Genomic DNA, 27,820 nt, shown 5'->3' on the forward strand with positions numbered 1-27,820 from the left:
ATAGATTCATAAAACTAGTCTCGATCAACAAACATTGAAAGAGTTCAATAAATTAACAATTAAATTTATTGGAAATGATAGAATTTCAAAAGATAAAAAAAGGAAACAAAATCATTTTGAAAATGCAAACAAACCAAGGAAACGTCTGACATATGAAATCAGAAAAAAGAAAGAAAGAAAGTTGATATAGCTATGAAGAAAAAAACAAATTATTATATATAAGATTGGTAATAACAAAATAATATTTTGTGTAGAATTATATTCCAGGCATAAAATTACAAGAGACATTCAAAAACATTTATTGAAGATTCAGCTTAAAGAATTTACTAAAGAATGTAGACAAATCTTAAGCAAATTAATATGAACGTAAGAGATTAAATAAGCAGTAAAGAAAATTAAAATGAATAAGGCACCAGGCACAGAAATACTGTTGACTTTGTGTAAGAAAAAGATAGAAGAGGTATTAGCAGAACTCCTACTGAAAATGATGAATGAAAATCAGAGAAGAAAAATGCTTGAGAAGAATATAAGGTTAATACATAATAACACAAAGAAATCTCAGGCATATGGGCCATATTAGCCAAACGTATGAAGTGCATTCCCAAAACTACATGCAAATCAGACAATATTATTTCAAAAAGGAAAATAAAAGATAACATTTATTATAAATAGACTAAAATTTGTCAACATCAGTAAAAAGAGGGCAGATGTATTATATTTTTAGACATGGAAAAAAGCCTTTGATAATTCAGAATGGACTTTTTTTTGCTAGAGACATTAATCCAAATGAAACTTGGAGCATTAAAAACTTGGCTCAACAACATATATTAACAGCAAAGATTAGTGAATGTTCAAGATTTATATGGAATGGGAAAAACCAAGAGTACGTTTAAAATTGTACAAAATTTAAAAGACAGTTACATTTTTCGAGATCCGAGAGTATAAACTGAGTTTATCTTAGTGGTTTTACTAACTTGGCCATTATGCCACAGGTTATATTTCTGATATATAATTTTTAAAATAAATTTTATAAAATGTAGCCTATAATTTCAAGTATGCTAACTTGCTGCAAGGATGATTTGGAAAGCTGATATTAATAAAGGTTTTAGTGTGTGAAATAGTTCAGAAATGCATATTTCTGTTGCTTGACTTTTATTTATCTAATAATTTATTTATCTAATTCTACATTTGTTACCTGAATTTCTTCTTCTGTCCTATAGATCCTGAATCCTCTTGTTTCGAAGGCACAGCTTTCCCAAACGCTTCAGTCTCGCCTGGTTAGTTGTAAAATCTTGGGGAAATTAGCTAACAAGTTTGAAGCTCATATGTGAGTAGCTTGTGTGTGTTTTAGATGTCCTAATGAATAAATGGTCTACAAAGGAAACAAGGTGACCTCATTTGGTTACAGTAGAAAAGAATACTACTTTTGCATATTGACAAACTGTATATTACACAGTGATTCTAAGACACAATCCATAAAGCTCTGGTGAGCAGCATCTTTTTTTATCTAAATGGAAATAATTGAGTTTACATAGCAATTGTAGGTCCTGAATTGTATCCTCTATAAAATGATAAATATTTCCTACAACTTCAATTATCATCTTTGTCCTGCATAGTGTCATTTCAGCAATTTTTATTCTTATTTCCATGATTTGACCTACTAGTTTTAGATTTTATGTTATTTTGTTTGGAAGTGTTTTTAAATTCGTTGTCAAGACTGGTATACCATATTGAAGGATATACAATAATTGCATGCCATCCAGCATGAAAGCAATTTCAGAAACAGTCAACCTCATTTTTGTTCAGAAGTACCACCTTGTTTGCTGTTATAAAGGTATTGGATTTGTCTGCCTGTCTTTTAGTTTCAAAGAATATGATAGTGTAACTCAGAATAGAGTTTATAGAAGAGTTGAGAGTTATGAATGTTCAGGTTAGGTTCATTGTGAGTTGCTTAATTTTCTTCAGACCTTGCATTGCCATGTTGATAGGCTTACAGCATGTTGAATATTTTATGTGGGTGTGTAAAACATTAAAAATAACATCAGTGAATGGTTCTTGAATCCATTATCTTCTTTTTACATATGAATTTATTTTATTTTTTATCTTGCTATAGAGACAACCCCGCCCCCCCATTTGAGAACTCGCTGATGAATAGCCAGGAAATAAAGGCACCCAGCATATTTTAACAATGATACCCTGCATAACATAGATGGGTGGATTTCTTGACTTGTCCCTTTTTTTCCTGGGTGCCCAAGGGAAAGAAGAAAGCATTGATCAAAATATGATTTGACTTCAGGATGATGCCAAGTAGCCAGTCAGATTTTATTCTGTGATGATTCTATGAAAGCAAAGTCCAAAGAATGCTTCCATTCATCCTGATGCCAATCAAAAGAATTTCATGAACAAATGAGGGAACAAAATGAGCAAATGAGGGAGAACAAAATGACCCATAAAGAAACAGGTTTTCAAAATACATTTTGTCTTCTCAAGAACCTTCTGTTGTTTCCGAAGTAAATTGTGAGTTTTAAAGCATTTAGTTCAACTCTAATAATATCTTGATTTTCTAGAAGATTTTTTCAAATCAGCCTGATCTGAACAGAGATGAAATTCATGCTGTATCATTTATATTGCCTGTTCAGAAATTTAGAATTTTTGATACATTTTCCAATTATGTATCTGCTTATATATCTTTAATACTGATAAAGTAGTTAGAGTTTGCAGTTCTATTTATTTGCTAACATTTGTGCTTCTAGTATTTCACTTAAATATTGTTATGATGTTATAGTGGCCTATATGTTCTTAACATTTGAGAAGTGTAAATTATCTTTTATATGTATTGTAGTGTTGTTGTTCAGACATTGGAAAAAACATAAATACAGTTATTATATACATTACTGTAACAATTATATAAATTATAATTATCAGGTTTTTTAAATCTTTTATTACAGTTTTGAAATATCTGTGACAAAATTATGAGAGCATTTTTTTCTATTACAATTTAAGTAACTGTTTCCTTTTTAGCATTAAAAGAGAAATCCTTCCCCTGGTAAAATCTCTTTGCCAGGATGTAGAATATGAAGTTCGTTCCTACATGTGCCGGCAGCTAGAACTAATTGCTCAAGGAATAGGGTGAGCAAAGCTTGATAATTCATAACTGATAAATCAGTGAAAATAATTCCAGATAATATTTGTATTAATTTGCAAAAGATCACACAGTTTCTAAATCGGATTGATTTAATATGTTATGTTGAATTCATACAATATAAGTTTCCCAATTACTTACTCCAATTATAAGTTATTTTCTTTTATGAACAACCAAAATATATTAGATAAGTTAGGCAAAAATTTTCTTATTGCTGCCAAGCATGCTTTTCTTAAATTGCAATTGTTAATAAATTCATCTTTGAATCCTGGGCTATTTCTCTCACAGCCAATGTGACATAAAGATTAGAATAACTGAAAAAAATCCAAATTCAGATTATCACTAAACTGATCTTGGTCGATTAATAAAGTGTGGCTATGCTGCCATTAGGTCAAGCCAGAATTAGTTATACAGTCATAACCCAATATCAGTGGATCTCCATTATGTTTAGTGCTTGAGTGCACTGAGTGACATACTGTAGCCCTCTGTTCTAGTTTCTATGTTTTTCAACATATTTGGAAACAATTTGGATGTGTTTTGAGCTTTCAGAATTAGAATTTCATTTTTCTATCATCCTGTTTATTCTCTTGACTTTCCAGGTGATACCATAAGTCATGAGTTTCAGTAAGCATTGGACTAGACACACCCACACCCACACCCATACACACATGGTTCTCTCAGAAAAGGAGAGTTGGAGTTATTTCAAGGGGGGCGCTGGATGTAGAGAACCATCTTTTTCATGAGCTCTCGTGTGTAGCAGTTTACTGCACCCACTGGAATGCCAACAATGCTTTGACTCAACTGATGACAAATTAGAATAAATCTCTACTGAAAGCATTTCAGTATTCAAATTCTAACACATAAATTTTGCTATAAGTTACACTGTTCTTGTGTGTGAAATTTTACTGTGTAAATTTTACTGAGAAATTAAATGCAATAAACACTCTACTTAGTAGTTAGTCCCATTGATTTTAATAAATTAATTATTACTTGATTTGTGAATTCTATTCATGTTTAAATATATTTTAAGAAAATATACATATTGAAAGCCGTCTCTTATTTCCAATGTATGGATAGTGTAATAGCTGACAATTATGAGTTATCTCCTAAATGTTTTTTGGTTTTTTTTGTAGAACGGAGCTAACAAAAAATGTAGTGCTTCCAGAACTAGTAGAATTGGCAAGAGATGAAGGCAGCAGTGTACGTCTTGCAGCTTTTGAAACATTGGTAAATCTCTTAGAAATGTTTGATGCAGGTAAGATTCATTAGCTCTGCAGCTATTTTTCTACCTGTTATGATCTGTTTCTAATATGTTTCATAATCGTATGTTGATTATTCATCCCTTTCTAATCATATCTTTTCTGTTTTTCAGATGATAGAAGTCAAACTGTTCTCCCATTAGTGAAATCATTCTGTGAAAAATCCTTTAAAGCAGATGAATCTATTCTGGTTTCATTATCTTTTCATTTAGGGAAGCTTTGTAATGGACTATATGGTATGACTAAAAAGTTCTCAATACAATTTTAAGAGTGCTGCATTTGTTTATATTTGGTTGGAAACATTTAACACTGCAATCCTGATTGTGCTTACTTCTGGAATAAAGAACACTTATTCAATTAAATATAATAAGGAAATATATAATTAAATGACAAAATCTGCCACTTTCCTCCCAGATAATGTGCATGCCAGGAAGCTGAGCTTCTGGTTTCTAGTGCACGCATACACATTGGCCAGCTAGTCTTCACATGTGCATGTGTGCCAGAAACTGGAAGACCAGGGGACCAGCGCACATGCACACTCTGGAAACCGGAAATTCACTCAGTGCCGAAAAGATTAGCCAACACTGTTATAGGGTTTCCTGCCTGACTAGGAGGTTGGATTAGAAGACCTGCAAAGTCCCTTCCAACTCTTCTATTCTATTCTATTCTATTCTATTCTATTCTATTCTATTCTATTCTATTCTATTCTATTCTATTCTATTCTATTCTATTCTAGATATAGTATAAATACTTAGTATAATTTAGAAAATATATGATTTATCAACATTCACTTAAATGTCATTCAAATAATTAAATACCAAATAAAATAGTGTCAAGCTAGATACTTTTGAAAAAAAAATCTATTGCCAATACCCAAACCAAAATCGATTTCTAATGCGTTTAATTCACATCCTGCAAATTTTACATGGAGGGGGAATGAGCTGAAAGGAAAGGAAAATTATTCTCAACAGGTGGAACTGTTCAGTGGATGTAAGAAAACCTGATGCTGCACCATAGTTATTTACAAACACTTTGAATTGGGTCCAGAAGCTTACTGACAACCTACAGATAATCCTCAGTTTAACTACCATTTGTTTAACTCTTCAAAGTTACAAAGCATTGAAAATAGTGACTTACAACAGATCTGTCAGTCAGAGCCATGTTTAGTTTTGACTGACAGAACAGTTTGTCCATACTTGCTTGCAAAATACATAGACAATTTCATGTTGGTGTTGTCTCTCTAGTAATGACCATCTGTTAGGTTGTCTTTTAAATTATTGGAAGAAACCCTGAATACTTGTAATCTCTTAGCCTTTTTGCTTCATTAGTAAGATATGATTTTTAATGTTGCGTTGGCACAGTATTACAAGTTACTTTTGAACTTTTCAAGTTCTGCTTCTTCTAAAACTAAGGTTAGAGTATGGACTTGGATCATGATAATATTGGCTTGCCCTGAATTCAAATAGAGACAATTCTATCATGTGTTTCCAGGCATTGACTCTGGCTCCCATTTGTTAATAAGGTTGACCTTTCTTCTATGGTATTCTTCTTCATAATAGAAGCTTTGATGTCCTCTCATGTGAAATGGTCTATTTCAGTATTCATTCTTATGATTCTGCTAGACTTCATCAAGTTTGCCTTGGATCATGAGTCCAACATTTCACTATACATTTTTGTAGCATCAATTTATCCTTTTGATAATGATATCAGCAGCTGACTGTCCTTTCATCTTTAATCCAGCCTCTTCACAAAGACCAGTACAACTCAAATATTTGGTGTCTGCTTTTTCCCCAATAGCTTGCTATATACTTTGCAACCTGTAGAAGTAATGTTCAGATGATATGTTTAATCAGATTTCTTGGTAAGCACTGAAGGGGGTTGCTATTTCCTTCACCAGTGTATTTGTCCCTTCATGTATGTCCTGCCCATCATGGGTTAATCTTTTGGAAATGTATAACTCCCACAGAAGAAAATATACATAGCTCAGGGTTGAACTGTAGAATCCTTGGTGTTCTGTGAAGTTGGTTGTTTGCTTGCAGATGTTTCATTATCAAACCAGATAACATTTTCTGAAGATACACCTAATCTGGTAATGAAATATATGCAAGTAAACAAGCAAGCTTGGACTCCATGTGACTCCCAACAATATACAGTAAATTGTATCATTGGCATGCGCAAAGCTCTTCAGCATTGCAAGGTAACAATCCATGAGATGGGGAAATAATTAGCTTTAAGGTTTTATCTAAAATCAAATTCTGTCAGGGTTTTTCCCCTCAGAGATCAATAATACATTGGTACTTACATATTTCTAGTATATTATAGAAAAGCCCTAAAGCAGGAGTTCATATATGCTTTTAGGATGTAAGCCTCGTGTGTTTGGAAATATTCAAATGAAATCACATAGAATACAGTCACTCTTGATATTGGAGAAGTATTAGGTTGCTGTTAGTACTACAAATTGTGGGTTTGTCATTTGTCATAGGCTGTCATTTAACCAATTTATGAAAATATAATATTGAACAAGCATTTTATTTGTTTAAAGGAATTTTTACACCAGAGCAGCATTTGCGATTTTTGGAGTTCTATAAGAAGCTTTGTACACTGGGATTAGAACAGGAAAATGGGCACAATGACAACCAGATTCAGCTGCAAACCCTAGAACAGGAAAAGAAATACATATCAGTGAGGAAGAACTGTGCTTACAATTTACCTGTGAGTGAAATGCTCTTTTGTTTATCCGTAATTTGCGTGAAAGATAGACTTGTGAAACTCTTTCTGATTTTAAAGAGAGATTATTTCCTCTGAACACATTTTCTCCTAAATCAGAGATCAGTAAGGTTAGTGGTACTGAACATACTCTTTAACAAAGGATAGATTAAAAGGAGGAAGAAGGGTTACCTGATTCGATGGCCATTGTCACTTACTCCAGCTAAATGGACAAATTATAATTTCTATTTCTGCCAGTTATTTTTGGAGAGGATTTTAGGAAAGTGGAGGAGGGGTAGACATATATGTGCTAACTTTTATTATCTATTATATCCTTTATATTTCTAGGCCATGATGATTTTTGTGGATCCCAAAAATTTCAATTTGGAACTGTATTCTACATTCTTCTGTTTCTGTCATGATCCTGAAGTACCAGTTAGACATACTATGGCTAGTAGCTTCTATGAAGTAAGTCAGGAAATGTATGTTATGGAAACCCTGTTTGACTTAACATTAATAAATATTTCAAATATTGAATCTTATTTTGACATATTTATAATTATCTAAAATATCACATTTTAACCTATTAAAAGTACTTCTTAAAAGATTGCCTCTCCTTAGAACCATGAGCCACGGTGGCGCAGTGGTCAGAGTGCAGGACTGCAGGGTACTTCTGCTGACTGCTGGCTGCCTCTAATTTGGCAGTTCAAATCTCACGAGGCTCAAGGTTGACTCAGCCTTCCATTCTTCCGAGGTGGGTAAAATGAGAATCCAGATTATTGGGAGCAATATGCTGACTCTGTAAACCGCTTAGAGAGGGCTGTAAAGCACTGTAAAGCAGTATATAAGTCTAAGTGCTATTGCTATTGCTATTGTGTATGCAGCCTAAGATCAGTTTCAAGACCCTACCTATGGTCCTTTTGACAGAGTTGCTTCATGTTGTGATTGTTGATAGTAGGCCATCTTATTATTTGTTTATTTAAAACATTTCAATAGCTGCAGTAATACAGTAGCAGTATCTCAGTTATGGAACTCTCTCCCAGGGGAAGTTTGCTTAATTGCCTCTCTTCCAGGAATGCCCTGATTGCTATCTAAAAATAACAATCAATTTAGAATGCAACAGCACATAGTGATGGATGAGAGCCATTACAGCCATGTGACTGCATATTGTAGCTGCTGCATTGGTTTCCAGTAGATTGCAAAATACGTTGTACAAGATGTCTGATTTTTAAAGAAATAGCTCCTAGCCACTTGCAGAACCTCTTCCTCTGTGTAGAACCCACTGATAGCAGTGTTCCAATATAAAATTCAATAAATAAATAAATGAGGGGTTGCCACAAAGAAGAGGAGGTCAACCTATTTTCCAAAGCACCAGAAAGCAAGACAATAAAAATGGTTGGAAACTAATGAAAGAGAAAAGCAACCTAGAACTGAGGAGAACTAAGGAACAGTGAGAAACCAGCGTTAACCAGCAGAACAGCTTGCCTTCAGAGGCTGTGGATGTCCATCACTGGAGGCTTGTAAGAAAAGACTGGACAGCCACTTGTCTTGAATGGTATAGGGTCGCCTGATTGTACAGGGTGTTGGACTAGAAGGTCTCCAAGGTCTCTTCCAAATCTGTTGTTCTGTATCTGGTTTGCTCATTCCTGTTGAAATGTTGAAGGAAACTCACTTACAAAAGGTGAGATCGAGAATGGTGATGGTTCCACTTTGTATAACAATCCCTTACTGCAACTCCGATTTCTTTTCAACAAACCATTAATACAAGAGTTATTTCATGGAACATTTGGAAGCTGAAGTTGTCCAAGGATGCCCTAGCATTGTCAGACGTGTATTATGATCATTGTTCGTCATTTGGATTCTTCTTTTTGTATTATGTTGGTGTTTTAATTGTCTGTTTTTAATATTTTTAATTAATATAAATAAGTGGTATATAAATAAAAAAGTAAATATCAGCACCTTGAATAACATTTTTCAACGCATCCATAATATGTATCATATTGCTAAACTGACTTTCTGAATCAGCTGCATTTTCCAGATAAACTTCAGGGGCAGTCCCAGGTAGAGTGCATTGCAGTGACCCAATGTAGAGGTTATAAGAATAAAAATTACAAAATTTTCTACTTTTTAATCTGTTATTGTTTGTAATATATATTTTATTCCAGTGCTTTCAAGCCCTTATTCTGTAATAATACTTTAGCCCCTTGATTAATTTGTTAAAGGTTTATAACTCTGAATAAGCATAGCTACAGCCATACAGTAAGTTCCATTAATTTCACCTAATGATAAAATAGAGTCTCTATATTTTATTGGTATCAGACCATTTTAACTGAATTTTCTGAAAGAGCTTTACTAGCCCATTTACCTGAGTATAAAAATCAGTTTTTTTTCATTGTATTATGGTAATTAAAAAGATACCTTTAGGAGAATCCTTAGCACTCCACCCACTATCCTCTCAATGTATATCAATTGTCTATTGACTTACTTTTACAATACCTGTGAAGAAAATAGCCCCTTGGGAAGATTTAACCTCACTTCCCAGTCAATAAAATTACAGAACTACAGTTTGCTGACTTCAGAAACCTGTCTGGAACTTTCACTACCTTTCACCCTCTGAGAAAGGATTAGCCTATTGATAGCAACATACTCCAGATATATCCCCACAGTTCACTTAAGTTTTAAATTGTATAGGAGGTCATATTGGACTCAAAATGTTGCAGAACCTCAGTTTTACTACTGAAAAGTATCTATTAGAAACAAATAAAACCATATAGATCAATCCAACATGATGCTATGGACATTAATGTTGAAAACTGTTGAGAGGTCTAGGGGAGTTAGCAGAATTTCATTTATACAATTCTTCTGTCAGTCAAGCATTTTGATAAGTTAGTGCAGTAATTGATCTGAAATGGGTGTAAGTAATCTATGTCAGTCTTGTTGCTTACTTAAATACTTTATCCAGAGAAGAAAGGTTTGTTATTACACAATAGCATAATACAGAATGCCTTCTTTAATAATTTTTCCACAGACTACTACCTTCAAGATGGATAAGTTCTTAATGAACTTTGGGACTCTTCGAAAACATGGATAATGTTCATTTTTTCTCTATTTTGTCAATATTAGAAGACAGAATAATACTTAATATATCTGGGAATTAGAATCTGATCAACTGTGTTTTACATTCGTAGGAAGTACTTGCAAAATGTATGCAAAATTTCTTTTTCAAAATATATTTGGATTATATAAACTAGCAAACTATTTCTAAGAGGTTATTGTCAAAGCACACAGTTGCTAATACCTTCTTTTTTCTATGTTCTTATCAACATAATATTATATTGCAAATAGTAAGGAAAGGACATGTCCTCAACAGCCTTAAAGTATGGGTATTGGCATTTTAGATTTAGTCTATGCCTTAGTTTCTGTTCAAGGTACTATTCAAGCTTTGTTTTAAAACATAAAACATAGATTAAAAGGACTAATATCTGTATATTGTTTTGTAATTTTCCAGGTTGCCAAGCTTTTAAATACTGATGTATATATAATACATAAAGAAATGATAGCCCTGTTGCAGGATGAATCAGTAGAGGTAATGACCTATTTTATTTATATTTGATAATTCACAATTATTCCAAGTTACATTTATTAAAGGAAGAAATTCTTGATGTCTCAAAACTGTGAATCATAGCTGTTTGTCTCATGATCCTAGACATAAAGGACAGAGAATGATATCACTGCAAAGTCATCTGAAAGTGATAACACTTTCACTTATAACACTTTCCCAGGAAAAATAGAAAATGTCTAAAGTTGAATTTGTAAAAGAAATCACTCTTCAAAGGCATATATAACAGTTCGATCTCAGCTTGCTATGTCTTAGGTTCAATTAGTCTGATTAGGTCTGAGTAAGATTCCCTTTAATAGGATAGGTTCAGTTTTGCTGCAGAAATTATATCGTTAAATCAGAATGTACGGGATGAGACAATAGAAGACAAAGTTATGCAAGGAAGACATAAAGTGTTCAGACTAGGAAATGGACTGGGAATATTCTGACTAGGAAAACAAAAAGGAAGTAATTTCTAATATTTTTTAAATGCTGGAAACCAGAACAACTATATTAGAGTACTATAATATTTCCTCTTAAACTTATCTTCTCTGATGAATATTGCAGAAGTGTGGCTTAAATCAGGAAGGGATTAGATGAAGTGCTGAATAGATAGGTCACTGTGTGTTTATGCAACTAGGTTTCATGGATAGAAGATTCTCCCCCAGTTTTAAGGGGGAGTATATGATAAATAAGGATTCTGACATAGTGATTGGTAAGCCGGTCCAATACTTGGAACTGTATGCCACTGCTGCAAGGCATTTTAGAGATGAACTGACACCTAAATTCATATGATAGTACATGAAACATTTCCACCGCTTCCTGGTATTTTACAGATAAGAATGGGTATTTCTGCAGCAATGGATGGTTCCAAATACCTTTGTCAGCCCTGTGTGGAAGCAGACCAGGCCAAGAAATAGGGTCCATGGAAGACTAAGAAATAATTTTATTTCAATTGGCTATAGTTCCATGTTTGTGCTTCCCCTCCTTCTTTTTTATATTCATGTAATCTAGGAGTGTGTCTGAGTTGTTTTCATGGTCCTCTTCTATCATTTGGACTTAAGCAATAGTTTCCTTTTTATTGCTTTGTTAACTGATCTACTCTTTCTCCATCAAATTCATACTCTTTGCTGTCTGCCCCCTGCTTCTTCATACTACATTAACTTTGCCTTCTGCAGGCTGTTAGATCAGGATATTTTCCTTTGCCTGCAGTTCTGCACTCAAATCAGCTAGCTAGGTAGATAGGTTTTGGAAATATAAGTAATATATTGTCTTTTAATTAGGTGATAGATGCATTAATAAATCACCTTCCTGAAATTCTTGAACTTCTGTCTACTGGAGGAGAAAACAGTGGATCAGAGAACAAGGTAAAGTAGATGAGTCTGCAAGCAGAATTATATTTTAAACAAGAAGGTCCACTATTTATTTATTAAAATTATATGTCACCCATCTTGCCAAGGCAACTTTAGATGACTTACAATCAGGAAAAATACCAATATAAAATATCAAAACAAATGTTTATAGACATTAAATTAGAATTAAAATTAACCAGAATGGTGAGGAAACACGGAAGACATGCTCAGTGTAGATAGAGGGGGGTCTTAACTAATCTTACTTTATAATCTTAATTGTATTTAAGCACTGTCATTTTTCTTACCCTGAAAGCACCTGAAAGTTGTTATTATTCTGCTTTCATTTGCAACACTGTGATTAGGTTAATGCAGAGAGAGAGTAAACATTGAGTAGCCTATTTTCAATGTTGTGGGGGAAACGTTGATAGTCTGTATGTCTCCCAGGACAGGTAGTATCCTTGGGGGATTAGAGAAAACAAAATATAATTTAGAACAATGAACATGAGAAGGGACAGAAGTAAAAAGTGTCAGAAAAAGTAATCCCAAGTGCTAGTAGTTTTTTATTGGTACTCCCTTGATAATTATAAATAAATGATTGATGAATTAAAAAAAAGCTATGCTGCAAAATCTGAATGGACTAGTTCAGTGATGGCTAACCTTTTTGTCATCGCATGCCAGGAGGGGGAGCGGTGGGGAGGATGTCACACACGCATACGTCCACACCCATAATTCTGTGTGTCCTGTCCCCGTGCATGCGCGTGTAAACCCTCCCCCCCCCAGCTCCTGGCATGCGATGGCCTGGTAGGCCTGTTTTTCTCTCTCACCTGGCTTCGGAGCCTTTCTAGGAGTCTGGGGAGGGCAAAAATGGCCTTCCCCACTACCCCTCAAGGCCCTCTGGAGACAGGAAACAGCTTGTTTTCCTATTTTTGATGGGCCCAGAAGGCCCGAAAATCAGCTGGTCGGCACACACATGCATGCCAGAGCTGAGCTCAGATGCCCACTGATATCACTATGCATGCCACTTGTGGCACACATATCATAGGGTCGCCATCATTGGACTAGTTCCTGAGGTTTTGAGGCTCTGGCATTCTCCTGCATGTTACAGATAGTAATAGTGACCTGAAACCCCAGTTTACAGTTTAGGATCAGTAACTCACATGTTAGTTAAATTAGAGTTTGACTTTATGCATTTTATGTAAGTTTCAAAGATAATATGAAAACTTTGATACAGATTTCAGTGATGTAGATATTGGAGTGGTTGAGAACTTGTATCACAACCATGTTGTATTTTGGTGATTCTGATTTAATATGTGTGATATATCTTAGGCTAAATACACCTAAAATGTTTTTCCCCTTTCAGCTTTTAAATTTCCCAGAGTTAATTCCAGCATTAACAAGAGCTGAACAGAGGGCAGCAACCTCTTTAAAATGGAGGACACATGAGAAGCTACTACAAAAGTATGCCTGCTTGCCTCATGTCATCTCAAGTGATCAGATTTATTACCGCTTTTTGCACAGAATGCTGACAATCATTATGACAAATGTGAGTTTTCAATGATCCTTCTCTTTGTATGTCTTTCTAAAGTATTGGTTTAAAACATTTTCCAAGAGATTAAAATATATATATTGCTACTGAAATAAATCTAAGTTGTTATAAATGCATCAGCAACAAAAAACAAGAACTCTTTAGTTTAATTTGTATTTTTAATGAAAAGCCAGTGTTGTTTTAATTGAATATCTGTAGCCTGTTTTGCTTTGCCTGTTTTCCATCTGATGCTTCCAAATAAGTCAGGATTGCAAATTCCAAAACTGAAACTTAATTATGAAAAACAATAAGAACCATATACAATAAGAACCTTGTACATTAAACTGAACAGTGGGGACAGAGAATTAACTGATATAGAAAATTTCTATCCCCAGCAATCGAAAACTAAAAGGGTTATCAGTGCATGTAACATAGATGTCTGTGTGGGTAAGACTATCAGCCCTGCTATCAAGCAAAACCAAGCATTTAACGGTGACTGCCATACCATGTGCACTAAACCAACAGGTGACAAGAAAGTAGGGGCAGTCAACACAGGTTATGTAGACAGTAAACACAAGGTCAATCCAAATGGACTCAAATGTCTATACAGCAATGCACAGAGTATGAGGAATAAACTGGGTGAATTAGAAATTCAAGTAAATGAGGGCAGATATGATATTGTTGCCATTACGGAAACTTGGTGGGATGAAACTGACAAATGGAACATACAGCTAGAGGGATATAAATTATTTAAAAGAAATAGACCAAATAAAAGAGGAGGTGGAGTTGCACTATATATAAGAAATAACTACATCTCTACAGAAATAGAGAACAACAATGATGAAAATCATCTTGAATGTATTTGGGTCAATATAAAAGGGGTGAAAAAAGATATTGCCATAGGTCTATACTATAGGCCACCCAACCAAACAGAGGAAGTAGATGAACTTTTTGCTAGTCAGCTAACTAAGGTATGTAGGAAGCACATCACAGTAGTAATGGGGGATTTTAACTACCCTGACATCAACTGGGAAACAAACTCTGCACCAAGTGGAAGATCCAACAGGTTCCTAACAAACCTAGCAGACAACTTTGTCTCCCAAAAAATAGAGAAGGCAACAAGGGGATCAGCCATACTGGACTTAATTCTCACTAACAGAGATGAAATGATAGAAGATGTTGAAGCTACGGGAATCTTGGGGGCAAGTGACCACGCAATATTGGAATTCAACATTAAGCAAATACAAGTAGTAGAAAAAAATCAAACTAGACTCTTGGACTTTAAGAGAGCTAATTTCAATAAACTTAGAGAGAGCTTGAGAAGGATTCAATGGATGAGAATCCTCAGGGGGAAAACAACTCAAGAAGCTTGGGAAATTTTGAAAAGTGAGATTATAAAAGCGCAGTCTAGCACAATACCAATGAAGAAGAAAAATAATAGATCTCAAAAGAAACCAGCATGGATGCATAAAGAACTATCTGACAAATTGAAAGACAAAAAGGACAAATATAAAAAGTGGAAAGAGGGGCAAATAACTAAGGCAGAATATCAGCAAATAGCCCGAGCCTGTAAAGATGAAGTGAGGAAAGCTAAGGCTCACAATGAACAAAGGCTAGCGACAAAAGTAAAAATAACAAAAAGCTTCTTCCAACATGTTAAAAACAAGAAAAAGTCAAGGAAACAATTGGCCCATTGCTGGGAGAAAGTGGCAAGAAGATGACAAGCAACAGGGAGAAAGCAGATCTACTTAACTCATATTTTGCATCTGTCTTTACACAAAAGGAAAAACAATCCAACCTATCAAAAACAGCACTACAAAAACAGATTAGAAACACAAGTTAAAATAGGGAAGAAAATGGTAAGTGAACACCTGTCTACCCTAGACGAGTTCAAATCACCAGGACCGGATGGATTACACCCCAAGGTTCTGAAGGAACTGGCAGACGGATCTCAGAACCACTGAACTATATCTTTCAAAGATCCTGGAGCACAGGGAGCTGCCAGAGGACTGGAAAAGAGCTGATGTAGTTCCCATCTTCAAAAAGGAAAAACAGATCCAGGAAACTACAGACCTATCAGCCTGACCTCAATACCGGGAAGATTCTGGAAAAGATAATCAAGCAACGAATCACCGAACACCTAGAAGCAAACAAAGTAATAACCAAAAGCCAACATGGGTTTGTCAAAACAGATCATGCCAGACTAATCTTATCGCATTCTTTGACAAAATGACAAAATTAGTAGACCAGAGGAATGCTGTCGATATAATTTACTTGGACTTCAGTAAAGCATTTGATAAAGTAGACCATAACCTACTACTAGATAAAGTAGAAAATGTGGGTTAGACAGCACCACCACCAGATGGATTCATAACTGGCTGACCAACCGCACTCAACGTGTAGTCCTCAACGGAACTACATCCACATGGAGGAAGTATGCAGTGGAGTACCCCAAGGCTCTGTTTTAGGCCCAGTACTCTTCAACATCTTCATCAATGACTTGGACGAGGGATAGATGGGGAACTCATCAAATTTGCAGATGACACCAAGCTGGCAGGAATAGCCAACACTCCAGAAGATAGGCTCAAGTTACAGAAAGATCTTGACAGACTTGAACATTGGGCGCTATCTAACAAAATGAAATTCAACAGTGAAAAAGTAAGGTTCTACATTTAGGCCAAAAACAAAATGCACCGGTACCGTATATGTGGTACCTTGCTCAATAGTAGTACCTGTGAGAGGGATCTTGGAGTCCTAGTGGATAACCATTTAGATATGAGCCAGCAGTGTGCAGCAGCTGTTAAAAAGCCAACACAGTTCTGGGCTGCATAAACAGAGGATAGAATCAAGATCACGTGAAGTGTTAGTACCACTTTATAATGCCTTGGTAAGGCCACACTTGGAATATTGCATCCAGTTTTGGTCGCCACGATGTAAAAAAGATGTTGAGACTCTAGAAAGAGTGCAGAGAAGAGCAACAAAGATGATTAGGGGACTGGAGGCTAAAACATATGAAGAACGGTTGCAGGAACTGGGTATGTCTAGTTTAATAAAAAGAAGGACTAGGGGAGACATGATAGCTGTGTTCCAATATCTCAGGGGTTGCCACAAAGAAGAGGGAGTCGGGCTGTTCTCCAAAGCACCTGAGGGTAGAACAAGAAGCAATGGGTGGAAACTGATCAAAGAAAGAAGCAACTTAGAACTAAGGAGAAATTTCCTGACCGTTAGAACAATTAATAAGCGGAACGACTTGCCTGCAGAAGTTGTGAATGCTCCAGCACTGGAAATTTTTAAGAAAATGTTGGATAACTGACTGAGATGGTGTAGGGTTTCCTGCCTGGGCAGGGGGTTGGACTAGAAGGCCTCCAAGGTCCCTTCCAACTCTGTTGTTGTTATTCTAATCATATTTGTATCAGGGGTGAAATCCAGCAGGTTCTGACAGGTTCTGGAGAACCGGCAGCAGAAATTTTGAGCTGTTCTGAGAACCGGTAGTGGAAATTTTGAGTAGTTTGGAGAACCGGCAAATACCATCTCTGGCTGGCCCCAGAGTGGGGTGGGAATGGAGATTTTTCAATATCCTTCCCCCAGGAGTGGGTAGGGGATGGAGATTGCAGTATCCTTCCCCTGGAGTGGGGTGGGAATGGAGATTTTGCAGTATTTTCCCCTGTCACACCCACCAAACCACACCACTCACCAAGCCATGCCCACAGAACTGGTAGTAATAATATTTGGATTTCACCACTGATTTGTTTGTAGAATTGGATTTCTTTACTTGGGACAAAAAAGAATTTTGGGAGGTTGTCCTGTGTTTTTCTGGATAATAGGTATCCCTATTTCCAAGTTTAGAAACTTGAAAAATCATGGGGAAAAAACGATCCCTTAGTTCAGTGGTTCTCAACCTTTATAGTGCTGCGACCCCTTTAATACAATTCCCCACGATATGGCGACCCCTTTAATACAATTCCCCACGATGTGGCGACCCCAACCGTAAAATTATTTTCGTTTTGAATTTATCGTGCCTGAAGCCATATTGCCTATCGATTTGAACTACTTGCGATTGCCTTGAGGATGGAGGCATTAAAGCGGAGACTCCTCCCCTATTAAGTTTATCGCGCCTGAAGCCAGATTAGGCTAGCGATTGGGAGTGATTGCAGCTGGCTTGAGAGGGAGACATCAGAGCAAAGATTTCTCTCTTTTTTAATTCATCGCGCCTGAAGCCGAATTCAGCTAGCAATTTGAAGAGCCTGCAGTTGGCTTGTGGAGTCAACCATTGGAGCGCGATTCTTCGACTCGCAAGTATACTTCCTATATTTCTGATGGTCTTAGGTGACCCCTGGCAAATCATCATTTGACCCCCAGCGGGGTTGCGACCCACAGGTTGAGAACCGCTGCCTTAGTTGAAAAAAAATATTTATGTGCCTTCTGTGTCAGTTGGCTTCTGTTTGCAATTCAAGATGCTCACTGTCACCTTTAAAGACCTTTATAGTTCAGGACCTGGATATCTATCGGACCACCTTCTTCTAATAAATCTGCCCACCTGGTAAGATTAAGTAAAGTAGGGTTTCTTCATGTTGCCTCTCTCAGGTACTGAAAATTGTGGGTTCTGCAGAAGCACACTTGCTTTATTGCTCCCCCTTGTCATTTGGCATTTCCCACAACTTCTTTATGGTCTCTTCCTTTTTAATATTCAGATGGTTTATTTAAGGCAGCTGTTCAAGTAGGCCCCAGGGTCTGAAAGATTTGTTTGTCTCTCTAGTAGTGGAAAGAATTCTAATCAATTGCATTTTACTCCCATGATTATGGATATGCAATTTTATTGATTATATTTTGTATGATCTGTGTTTTAGCTTCATTTTTATCCCAAATTACGGAGGGGAAATATGCACTGACAGTCAATTCTACTTGCCATGGTGTATAAACCCAGTTAAATAAATTATAAGAAAGCAAGCAAATTTCTGCCCTGAAACTTAATAGATGCTTCTTATTGAGCTTGAATGTGTTTATTTTTAACTACTGAAAAATCCAATTGATTTTACAAAATTAAATATAAAAATGTCAGCTGTTCCATGTATATACAATATCATCTAAACTCTAATAATTGTAGAGGATGGCAAAACAAAGCCAAAAAAACCCTTTCAAATTTGCATCTAAATATCCTGATTTTAAAAAAGCCATGCCAAGACATAAAATATGTACATCTCCTTTTACTGCTTGCTGCATATTCCAGATTCACAAACTCACATACAGTTTGCTTATCTACAAATAATGACATTTCAATAACAAATAAAATATACTGACTTTTGCATATGTATAATCTACTCCCCCCATCACTACCCCATAACCTGGTTTAGATATTCATTAGCAGAATAAAAACATAGTTGTTTTTCCCTCTCTTGGGATGATTTTCCTGTAGGAAAAATTAAGTGATCTTAGAATGTGCTTGCTGGTGAAAGATACAAACCAAGCACCAAAAGTTAATATATTCAATAAAAACTAGACTAGCTGTTAAATGATTTGTTAATTAATAGTCTGGCTTCATACCACTTTTGAAAAAATACAAGTTTATACTTCAAATTTTGAAGATGACCAGCCTTAAGCCTCATTTCAGCCTCATTTCTGCAACATGTTATTGATGCTTTATTATTTTGTCTTTTTACTGTCAATAATTATTTCCTCATCAATGAACAAATTGAATACTTTATTACATATATAATGTAGAATGAAATATATTTTTCCTCTCTTGAAGAATGTCCTACCTGTCCAAAGAGCAGCTGCTCGAACACTGTGTATATACTTACGATATAATCGTAAGCAAGAACAGAGATATGAGGTCATCCAGAAATTGATTGAACGTAAGTCTTGATATTTTCTTTATCATGAGGAAGTTAATGGAATATTAGTGAAAACCAAGGCTACTGTGTATAAGAGGGGAAGGCTGTTGTGGATGAAAGAGGAAGGCCCCCATTTTTTTACCATAGAATAGATGTTTTCCACGATAAAGATTTCAGCTGCATTAGCTTCAAAAATTTGTATGAAAGTTTACCATGACAACTCATATTCAGGTGCTTCACAATAATCTTTAAAGTGTTTATATGATGAAGCACCATTTCCAGTACGCCAATAAAAATGTCACATTTAAATACAAATGTTTAACAGCTGTTCTGTAGGGTAGAGAGCATAGGCAGAAAGCAATTGGAATGCTAATGTGGGGAGCTGCTCCAGTAGTAGTGCCCTACCAAGAGTTAGCCATCCTATAAGACTTCTGGTGGACTTCTCTGCTTCTTAGCTGTATAATTTAGAGCATTATAAAAATTACCTAAAGCATATTTTATAATTACTCTAATGAGCTGTAAAACACCATTACATTATATTTGAGAATACTAACAAATATTTTTGGGATAGTTAAGCACTGGATTTCTGTTCATTTCTTCTATCAAAATAATAATCAGTGGTAATTTTTTTTTCTACAGAACTGGGCCAAGGAAAAAGCTATTGGAACAGATTACGTTTTTTAGATACCTGTGAATTCATCATAGAACTCTTTTCCAAATCATTTTTCTGTGAATACTTTTTTCTTCCTGTGCTTGAACTTACACATGATCCAGTAGCAAATGTGAGGTACTGTACAAGTTATACTAAATTAATAAAACACTTTGATTTATTCAGATTGTATTGCCATTTAATGCAGGTTGCCCTCGTTTCTGGAATAGAATTTATATATTAAAACTCTGAAGATTTGTAGCTCATTCATATACATATACATACATATACATATACATACATACATATATGTGTATGTATGTATGTGTATACACACACACACACACACACACACACACACATATTCTGAGGTTTTCACGGGTGTTTGTATGTAGGCATGTAGGTCTTGTATGTAGGTCTTTGGTTATTCGGGTTTTCTCCCACGTAAAATTGGAAGTGTCTTGGCGACGTTTCGACGAAGTCTCATTCGTCATCTTCAGGCTGATGTTTACAGCTTCATGCTTCTAGGAGCAAAGGGTGGTCGGAGCTGCCGTCTCTCTATAAATACTGGTGGGGAGGTGGGGAGTGTTGCTGTGAGCGGGTTGGTTGGCTGTGTGGTTGCATCTTGATTGGTAGATGGAGTGGGTGTTTGCAGATTGGTCGGCTGCCTCGCAGCAACCTGTGTGAGTGTGGTCCTAGTCTTTTGTTCCTGAGCTTTGGTGTTGTGGCCTCTGGAGTTCTGTGATGTGATGTCTTGAGCACATGGCTATGATGCAGCATCCCGGGCCCTGGCCTGGCTCCTAGTCCGAGGTCCTGCCATGTGTTCCTGGTGTGTGTCAGCTTGCTTTGCGTGGGTATATATATATATATATATTTTCTGAATTTGGTGCCTTTGTCAGCATGAAGAAGAAACTGAGCTGGAACAGGACTAAGGAAGACGTTTATAGAGAGATGAATGGATTTATTTTTAGTAATGTTAATTGGAAAGCATTATAAAGCTATCCCAACTTTCCTTCCTTAGTTTTTTTAATGTTAAGAAAACAGAAGAAGCTATTAGAATTGAAAGATAAAGACAATTATATCTAAATTACCAATAAAATGCTGGGTTTGTGGCAGAGCAATTATACAACTGGAAATCTTTCGTAACAGTTTCCATAAAATTCTCTGGAATAAAATAAAAACATTGTAATTAACAAAAGTATTAGGACCAAGAGCAAAACTTGTTATTGCATAGTAGCCTTAGGTTTTTTATTACAAATCTTAAATTTCTCCAGTTGACAAGAATGCCTGTGATTTGAAAGAGGAAAAAGCTTCATTTAGAGCAGCCTAGGAAGTTTGCTATGGAAACAGAATGCTGAACTAAATATGCAAATGATACCGCTTTGTTTTACTAAAATAAAACAGATTTAAAAGAACTCATTATGAAAGTCAAAGAGGAAACTGAAGGCTCTAGAAACTGATCAATAATTCAGTGGTCAAGAAATTAGACCCAGCAGGCTTTGTAGGGTGCTGAGAGCACAAAGCATGAAGTCAAAGCAGTATTAAAAGCATGACTGGCACTAAAGAAGCAAAGATGGTAGATAGAATTGTTTTCTTGAGCTCAAGCTGGAGAAATATAGGAAGGTGGTAATGGAGACAAATTCAGGGTGAGGATATTTCTGTGATAACAAAAATCAAAATGGTTAAAGCAGTGTTTTTTCTAATGGTAATATTTATCTATAAAAGCTGGACATTGATGAAGAACAAATTAAAAAATATGAACAGATTTCAATTACAGATTTGGAGAGTATTATGAGCAGCAAGAAAAGTTAATCAATCCTGAACCAGATAAAATAGGTTGTTCCATTGAGGCAGAGGTCTGCAAGCAGAAACTCAAATATTTGGACCATGTGTTGAAAATGATTGATAACTGGGGAAAAAGATTATTCAATTTAGCAGTTAAAATCATACTTGACTTAAGAGTACGTTTGTCCTCTATAATAGGAAAAATGTCTTGATCCTAAAGGAATCTGTCCATCCCTAGTTCATCTGGTCCATCCAGCTGGGTGACTTTGAGGCAATCATACTCTCAGCCCAACTCATGTCACAGAATTGTTTTGAGGAAAATAGGAGAAGGAAGGAGTAGATATGTTTGCCCCCTTATTTATAAAAATAATAAAAGTGGAATAAAAATATATAAAATAAAAGTAATTTTTTTAAAAAAATCTCTAAAATGTTTAGAAATATAAATACTGAACAATAAATGGCAAAAAAATGAAAATCTGATTTGCATAACCTTGCCTAAAGGTCCATGAAAGAAATAGACAACAGTATGAAGAATTTCTACACATAATGGGACATTCTTCTTCACAATTCCATAGATAATATCAAGCCAACATGAACATTATATTATCTTTCAGATAATAATTTCATTATATTATCTTTCAGATAATAAGGATAATTTCTAGTTATCAATTCTGTCTATTTTAGCAACTATCATTTTTACTGGGGCTTTAACTCTTCTTTTAAGGCTTTAGAGCATGTACTTTATTTACTTCAATATTATTTATCACTTCACAGTTCGCATGTTTCTGGTTTTTTTTAACCTAGTATATATCCTCAATTACAAAAAATATATATAAACATTATTTCCCTATATAGAATGAAGCTTTGTTATTTATTACCAAAAGTGAAGTCAACTCTCAAGGTTCCCACAGACAAACATTTACTGCAGCAGCTAGAAATGAGTGTAAGAAAACTTCTATGTGAGGAAAAAGATAAAGATGTCTTGAACATTGTTAAAAAAGTATGTAAGGTTCTTTTGTTCATTCAGTATTTTTCTTATATTTTTATAATAATTCTTAAGATAACAGACTTCATTGTACAAAAACATGGTTTGCTTAATGCAACAATTAAACTCAAATAACAGCTTGGTTTAGTGTGATATGTGGACCCAATTTATGAGTTGCAAAGTTTTTAAATTCTGTTCATGCTGAGATAAATCAAATATAGTAATGATCTTACTATAAATGTATAGAAATGAACTTATGCTATAAATGAGATGGTGGTAAAGGGGTTTCCTTTGGATCATATATAGTTCAAACTTGTGCATCTATAATTAGAAGACTCTTATATTATGATCAGTAAACTTCTGCTGAAAGAATGTTACAAGCTTCTAATAAGTAGGCATCCCAGTTCCCAAGCTAGCCTGATATCTTATCCTCTGGATGAGCCCATGTCCTTTCTAAAATTGCTAGTAGGAAATCCAAACCATTTGAAATCCTTTTAAAACAGTTATGGCAGACCTATAATAATACTACTAATTTTTTTTAATAGATGGTACTAGAACTTGACAGAATGGATACCTCTTTAGATGCCGTAAGTATAAACTAAAATTAAAGCAGTAATAATATGCTGAAATCTCCAGCATGATTGCTGATCCTCTGGTTTCACATTTGAACAGTTTCAGAAGAGGTTTTATGAAAATGACCTATTGGATCAGCAGAAAGAAAGAGAGGAACAACTTCTTTTGGAAATGGTATGTTTATTGCATGAAAAAGGTGTTACTTGACTATCATACAAATTACCAGTGAAATCTAAGGTTTACAATTATTTTTTATGAACTTGCATTAAAAATGCTCTAAAAAATCTTACACATTTATCTGATTCTTGAGGGAAAATGTATCCATGTAGATGTACATGAGTACAAAGACTTTGAATGTTGGATGTAGCTTGCCTTGAACAGATAGATTTCAGATTGCTGTGAAGAGAAAATGCATTAGGAAGTACATCACCAAATGTTTGAGACTAATAATAACTGATATGAGGTGTTAATAACACTTCATGTTACATCATCTCAGTAATCCTAAAATATAGTCAACATTATTCTCAAGTTATGAATGAAATCATAGTGGCTTTCCTAAAAGCAACATCAATTCATAGTCAGGTCTGGCATATAACATTTCACTGTCTACTGTGGAGCCCCCAAAAATATTTCATCCCATGATATTTTGCTTCAAGATTCAGATGATTTAGATGCCAGTTTCTGCCTTCATATATTTCTTCATTTCATCCTTTGGTGAAATCAGTTTATTTTGCTATATAGGACGACTTGCTTTTTTTATGATAAGCATGATTTTAATAACCAGGAAATTGCAGAGTATAATTTTAACAACTCTAGATATTATGCCATGTATCAAATTGAGGCCTTTTAGGTCTAAATCAAGGTTACTTTGAATTATTGGTCTCCACTAGAAACAATTGGTTCTTTCCAATCTGGGTGCTCTCCTAGAATTTTACAGCTGTGTCTTCTTTTTCAGAGAAAAAGCAACTAAACAGTGTGATAGCATCAGAGGAGAGCTTATTTATATATTTATGGGTTTATTTATGGGTTGGCAGCTTCTGCACCAATATACTATACTTTGAACAAACAATTATTTTATCATTGATAACATAAAACATTTCAGGCTGTTTCTTGAACCTAGGCAGATCAAAAAAACATGCTAGTATAAAAGCTGCGGCCTATTAATCCAGATTTCATTTTTCCATTAACACTTTTATTACACTGTTTCCCTACTAGGAACAATTAGAAAAAGAGAAACAGCAAAATGAGAGCAGGTCTACAAATATGAGTGATAAAATTTATGAAAAGAAGCGTAAGTGGTTGTGATTTTTGTTGGTTTGTTTCCTTGTCATAGGAGTGTGTACTTTTATAGATTGATCCTTAGCATATTTGAAGTAGGAACTGCAAACTTACAATGTGGAAAAGACTCAGTTCTTAATTTGTAGGAAAAGTTTCAACAAAAACTTGAACTTTTATCAAGAAACAAAACATAAAAATGCATAATAAAAATGAGTAAAAAGTTACAACGGAAAAAAATATATAACATTACATTATTTATATTAAGTATACTTTACATTTGCACACCGGCACCTTAAAGCCATCATTAACAATGGGAGAAAGTTTTAAAAAAATCACTCCAAGAAGTAAAAAAAAGAGAAATATGAGGCTTATTCCTTCTGTTTTGTATTATGATTGTCCTAAAGCCAGCATTAAAAATACTTGTTTCCAGGATTGCTCTACCAGCAAGCTGACCATGCCATCCTTAAGTGTAGAAACAAACAATATTGAGCTTATTTCATGCATCAGCTCTATGAATTAACTCCTCAGTTGACTTGATTGCTGATTGTTCTGATAAAGAACTTAATTTAGGCACTAAACATTGTATGAAATGATGGCCTATTTTTCTGCAGTATCTGTAAAAAAAACCATGTTACATTTTGGTGAGGTTCAAAGTATGGCACTTGATACAAGTGATAATTAATGCTTGTATTATTTGATGAATTGTGTTTAATTTAAAATAGTAGGAATATTAGTTTTGTTCTTGTAGTTAATCTCTATACAGTACATATAATAACTTTTGTTTTAGGTAGAGACAGTAAAGCATCATCAACTTTAGCCAAAAGTATCCCAATATCTGTTCCTGGAAACCCTTCAGGCGCTTCAGCAAGTAAGAAACAAATCTCTTCTGCACAATTTTTAAAAATCCAATCTATTTTGCGAAGAACATAAGGGAATAAGTAGAAAAGCATCACAGTATATTGTCTCACGTATATCTTTAATGTCATCTGTGGAAGGTATTAAAGATATATCTGCACTGGAAATACTCTCAAAAATTCAGGAAAATATTCAGAAATGTATCTGCCTTGAAAGTAGCCCAAGTAGCACAGCCAAACATTGGGAGATGACCACAGGAATTGTATTAAATGCTGTATTATGTCATAAAATACTTGATGTCGAATTTTTTTGTTATATAATGTTTTATAAAATTTGCCAAACTTCAGTTTTATGTGAATCATGGATCCTGAATTTTGGGCGCATTCTGTAAATTAGCCCATCTGAGCCTTAACGTCCCCAACTGGAAAAATAATATTGAGTTTCTAGCAATCATTGAGGAATTGAATGTTTAAAAATCTTCAAAATAGTTATCTATAAGAGTGTGCTTTTATCTACTTTTTATATGGAAATTATTGCAGGAGAAACTTAAAAATAAGATGAATGGAGTGAGAATATATTGCATAAAAAGCATGTTATAGTAAAAGAAGAGATATGACCAAAAATTACTAGGGGATAAACAAATGTGGGATGATAACAAAAGTGAGTGGCCAGTATGAAAAACACAATTGAGGTGTTTGGTAATACAGAGAGAACAAAAGGGGATGAATTGTAAACAAATCTGTGGGGGAAACAATGAATGAGCCAAGACAAAGGAGATGACTAAGAATATTTTATTAGGCAAGAGTTGATCAGATCCTCAAAAAGAAAGAATTGAAAAATTTAAAAGAACAAAAGGCAGCATAAGAAAATGGTGGAAGTAAAGATGATTTGCAAAGATAGGAAGTTATTGAAAGTTATGGATTTTGGTGTGAACTAGATACAGTTTTTTCTTGTCTCATACTTCTGATTTGAACTCCTTTTCTGCACTCTATATAATACTGCTTGTCTCTAAAAAGAGTAAATGATGGGGTGTGTATGTGTGTATGCATGTGGGTGAATGTACTACTGTGTTTCCCCGAAAATAAGCCCTCCACTGAAAACAAACCGTCTCCTGAAAATAAGCCCTCCCCTGAAAATAAGCCCTCCCCTGAAAATAAGCCCTCCCTGAAAATATTTAAATGCATGTGCAGCCGATCCCCGCCATTTCTTCTGGTTAGGGTTAGGGAGACAGAGCTGGAAATCGGGTAAGACGGCAAGAGGAGCCCTGTCTTGCTCCATGCACCCCAAAATAATAAGACCTCCCTGAAAATAAGGCCAAGCGTTTATTTTGGGGTTCAAAAAAATTTAAGACAGGGTCTTATTTTCGGGGAAACACGGTATTTAGAAATCTACTGATTTCAAACTATTTTTTGGGGGGGGTGTCTCCCCAGGTAGTACTGATCTCATTTTTGGTCCAGGTTTTGCACATAACTTTCTCCTTCTTTTCTCTTCAATTTCTTTCTTTTACTATTTTAATTCGTTGTATGTGTTTCTTAAGCTTGTTTACCATGAAAGGGGGAATTGTGTGATGGAAATGTATATATTTTTCATCTTTTTCCAGGAGATAAAAGATGGTAAAGATAGCACATTATAATAATGTAAATAATGGGACTTCAAATTCTGATAATCATTTCCTGTATGATTAACTTGTATTCAGTGAAATTAGATCACGTGTCTTGTCAGAATTCCATAAAATTAATAACTGGACCTTTATGTTCAGTGAGGATAATGGTTTTTGGAACATAACCATGGTTTCAAAAAAACAACAACAACCCACCACATATTCATCCCTATTAGCATTACTCATTGGCAGATTATGGATTGCATTTGCAGTTATATATTGGCTAAGAAAGAGCTATATTCATTATTTTTTCTTTTAGGCAAAGAAGTAAAAAAGTCTAAATTGGTTCGAAGTCAGTCTTTCAGTAGTCAAGCTCTGCAGTCAAAATATGGCAACATTGACAAATGTCCCAGGTATATAATATTTTGTTTTCTGTAATGTTAGGTTCATGACTGTAATATACAAGCTACACTGTAGCTGCTCATTATGGAAGTATAATGTTCGGTTTGCCAGTTCAACTGTACAGTTCTTTTGGTGAAGGAAGGGCTGAAAAAATTTGTTCTTTGAATGATGTGCTATACTTTAAAAATTAAGTTGATAAAAAATGGAATGGGCTAAATGCATCTATATTTTTTAAAAGCTAGCAAACAGATGTTTCTGAAGGCAGAAAAGCTAACATGTG

At 34.9% G+C, this 27,820-nt stretch overlaps 1 protein-coding gene across 2 annotated transcripts in view; it reads left to right on the forward strand.

Annotated features, from left to right (window-relative positions):
* The window catches only part of PPP4R4 (protein phosphatase 4 regulatory subunit 4), a 70,923-nt gene that overhangs the window by 32,896 nt on the left and 10,207 nt on the right, over positions 1-27,820 (forward strand). For both annotated transcript variants that reach the window (XM_058162622.1, XM_058162621.1), the window contains 17 exons: positions 1,221-1,327; positions 3,022-3,129; positions 4,276-4,397; positions 4,515-4,637; positions 6,944-7,113; positions 7,456-7,575; positions 10,616-10,693; positions 11,989-12,072; positions 13,418-13,600; positions 19,329-19,434; positions 20,053-20,200; positions 22,703-22,847; positions 23,378-23,419; positions 23,505-23,579; positions 24,621-24,696; positions 25,471-25,551; positions 27,458-27,551. In XM_058162622.1, coding sequence (XP_058018605.1) covers positions 1,221-1,327; positions 3,022-3,129; positions 4,276-4,397; positions 4,515-4,637; positions 6,944-7,113; positions 7,456-7,575; positions 10,616-10,693; positions 11,989-12,072; positions 13,418-13,600; positions 19,329-19,434; positions 20,053-20,200; positions 22,703-22,847; positions 23,378-23,419; positions 23,505-23,579; positions 24,621-24,696; positions 25,471-25,551; positions 27,458-27,551 — 1,862 coding nt within the window. The remainder of the gene's footprint in view (positions 1-1,220; positions 1,328-3,021; positions 3,130-4,275; positions 4,398-4,514; positions 4,638-6,943; positions 7,114-7,455; positions 7,576-10,615; positions 10,694-11,988; positions 12,073-13,417; positions 13,601-19,328; positions 19,435-20,052; positions 20,201-22,702; positions 22,848-23,377; positions 23,420-23,504; positions 23,580-24,620; positions 24,697-25,470; positions 25,552-27,457; positions 27,552-27,820) is intronic.

The sequence above is a fragment of the Ahaetulla prasina genome, chromosome 1 (assembly GCF_028640845.1).
Source record: "Ahaetulla prasina isolate Xishuangbanna chromosome 1, ASM2864084v1, whole genome shotgun sequence".
In the NCBI taxonomy this organism is placed as follows: Eukaryota; Metazoa; Chordata; class Lepidosauria; order Squamata; family Colubridae; genus Ahaetulla; species Ahaetulla prasina.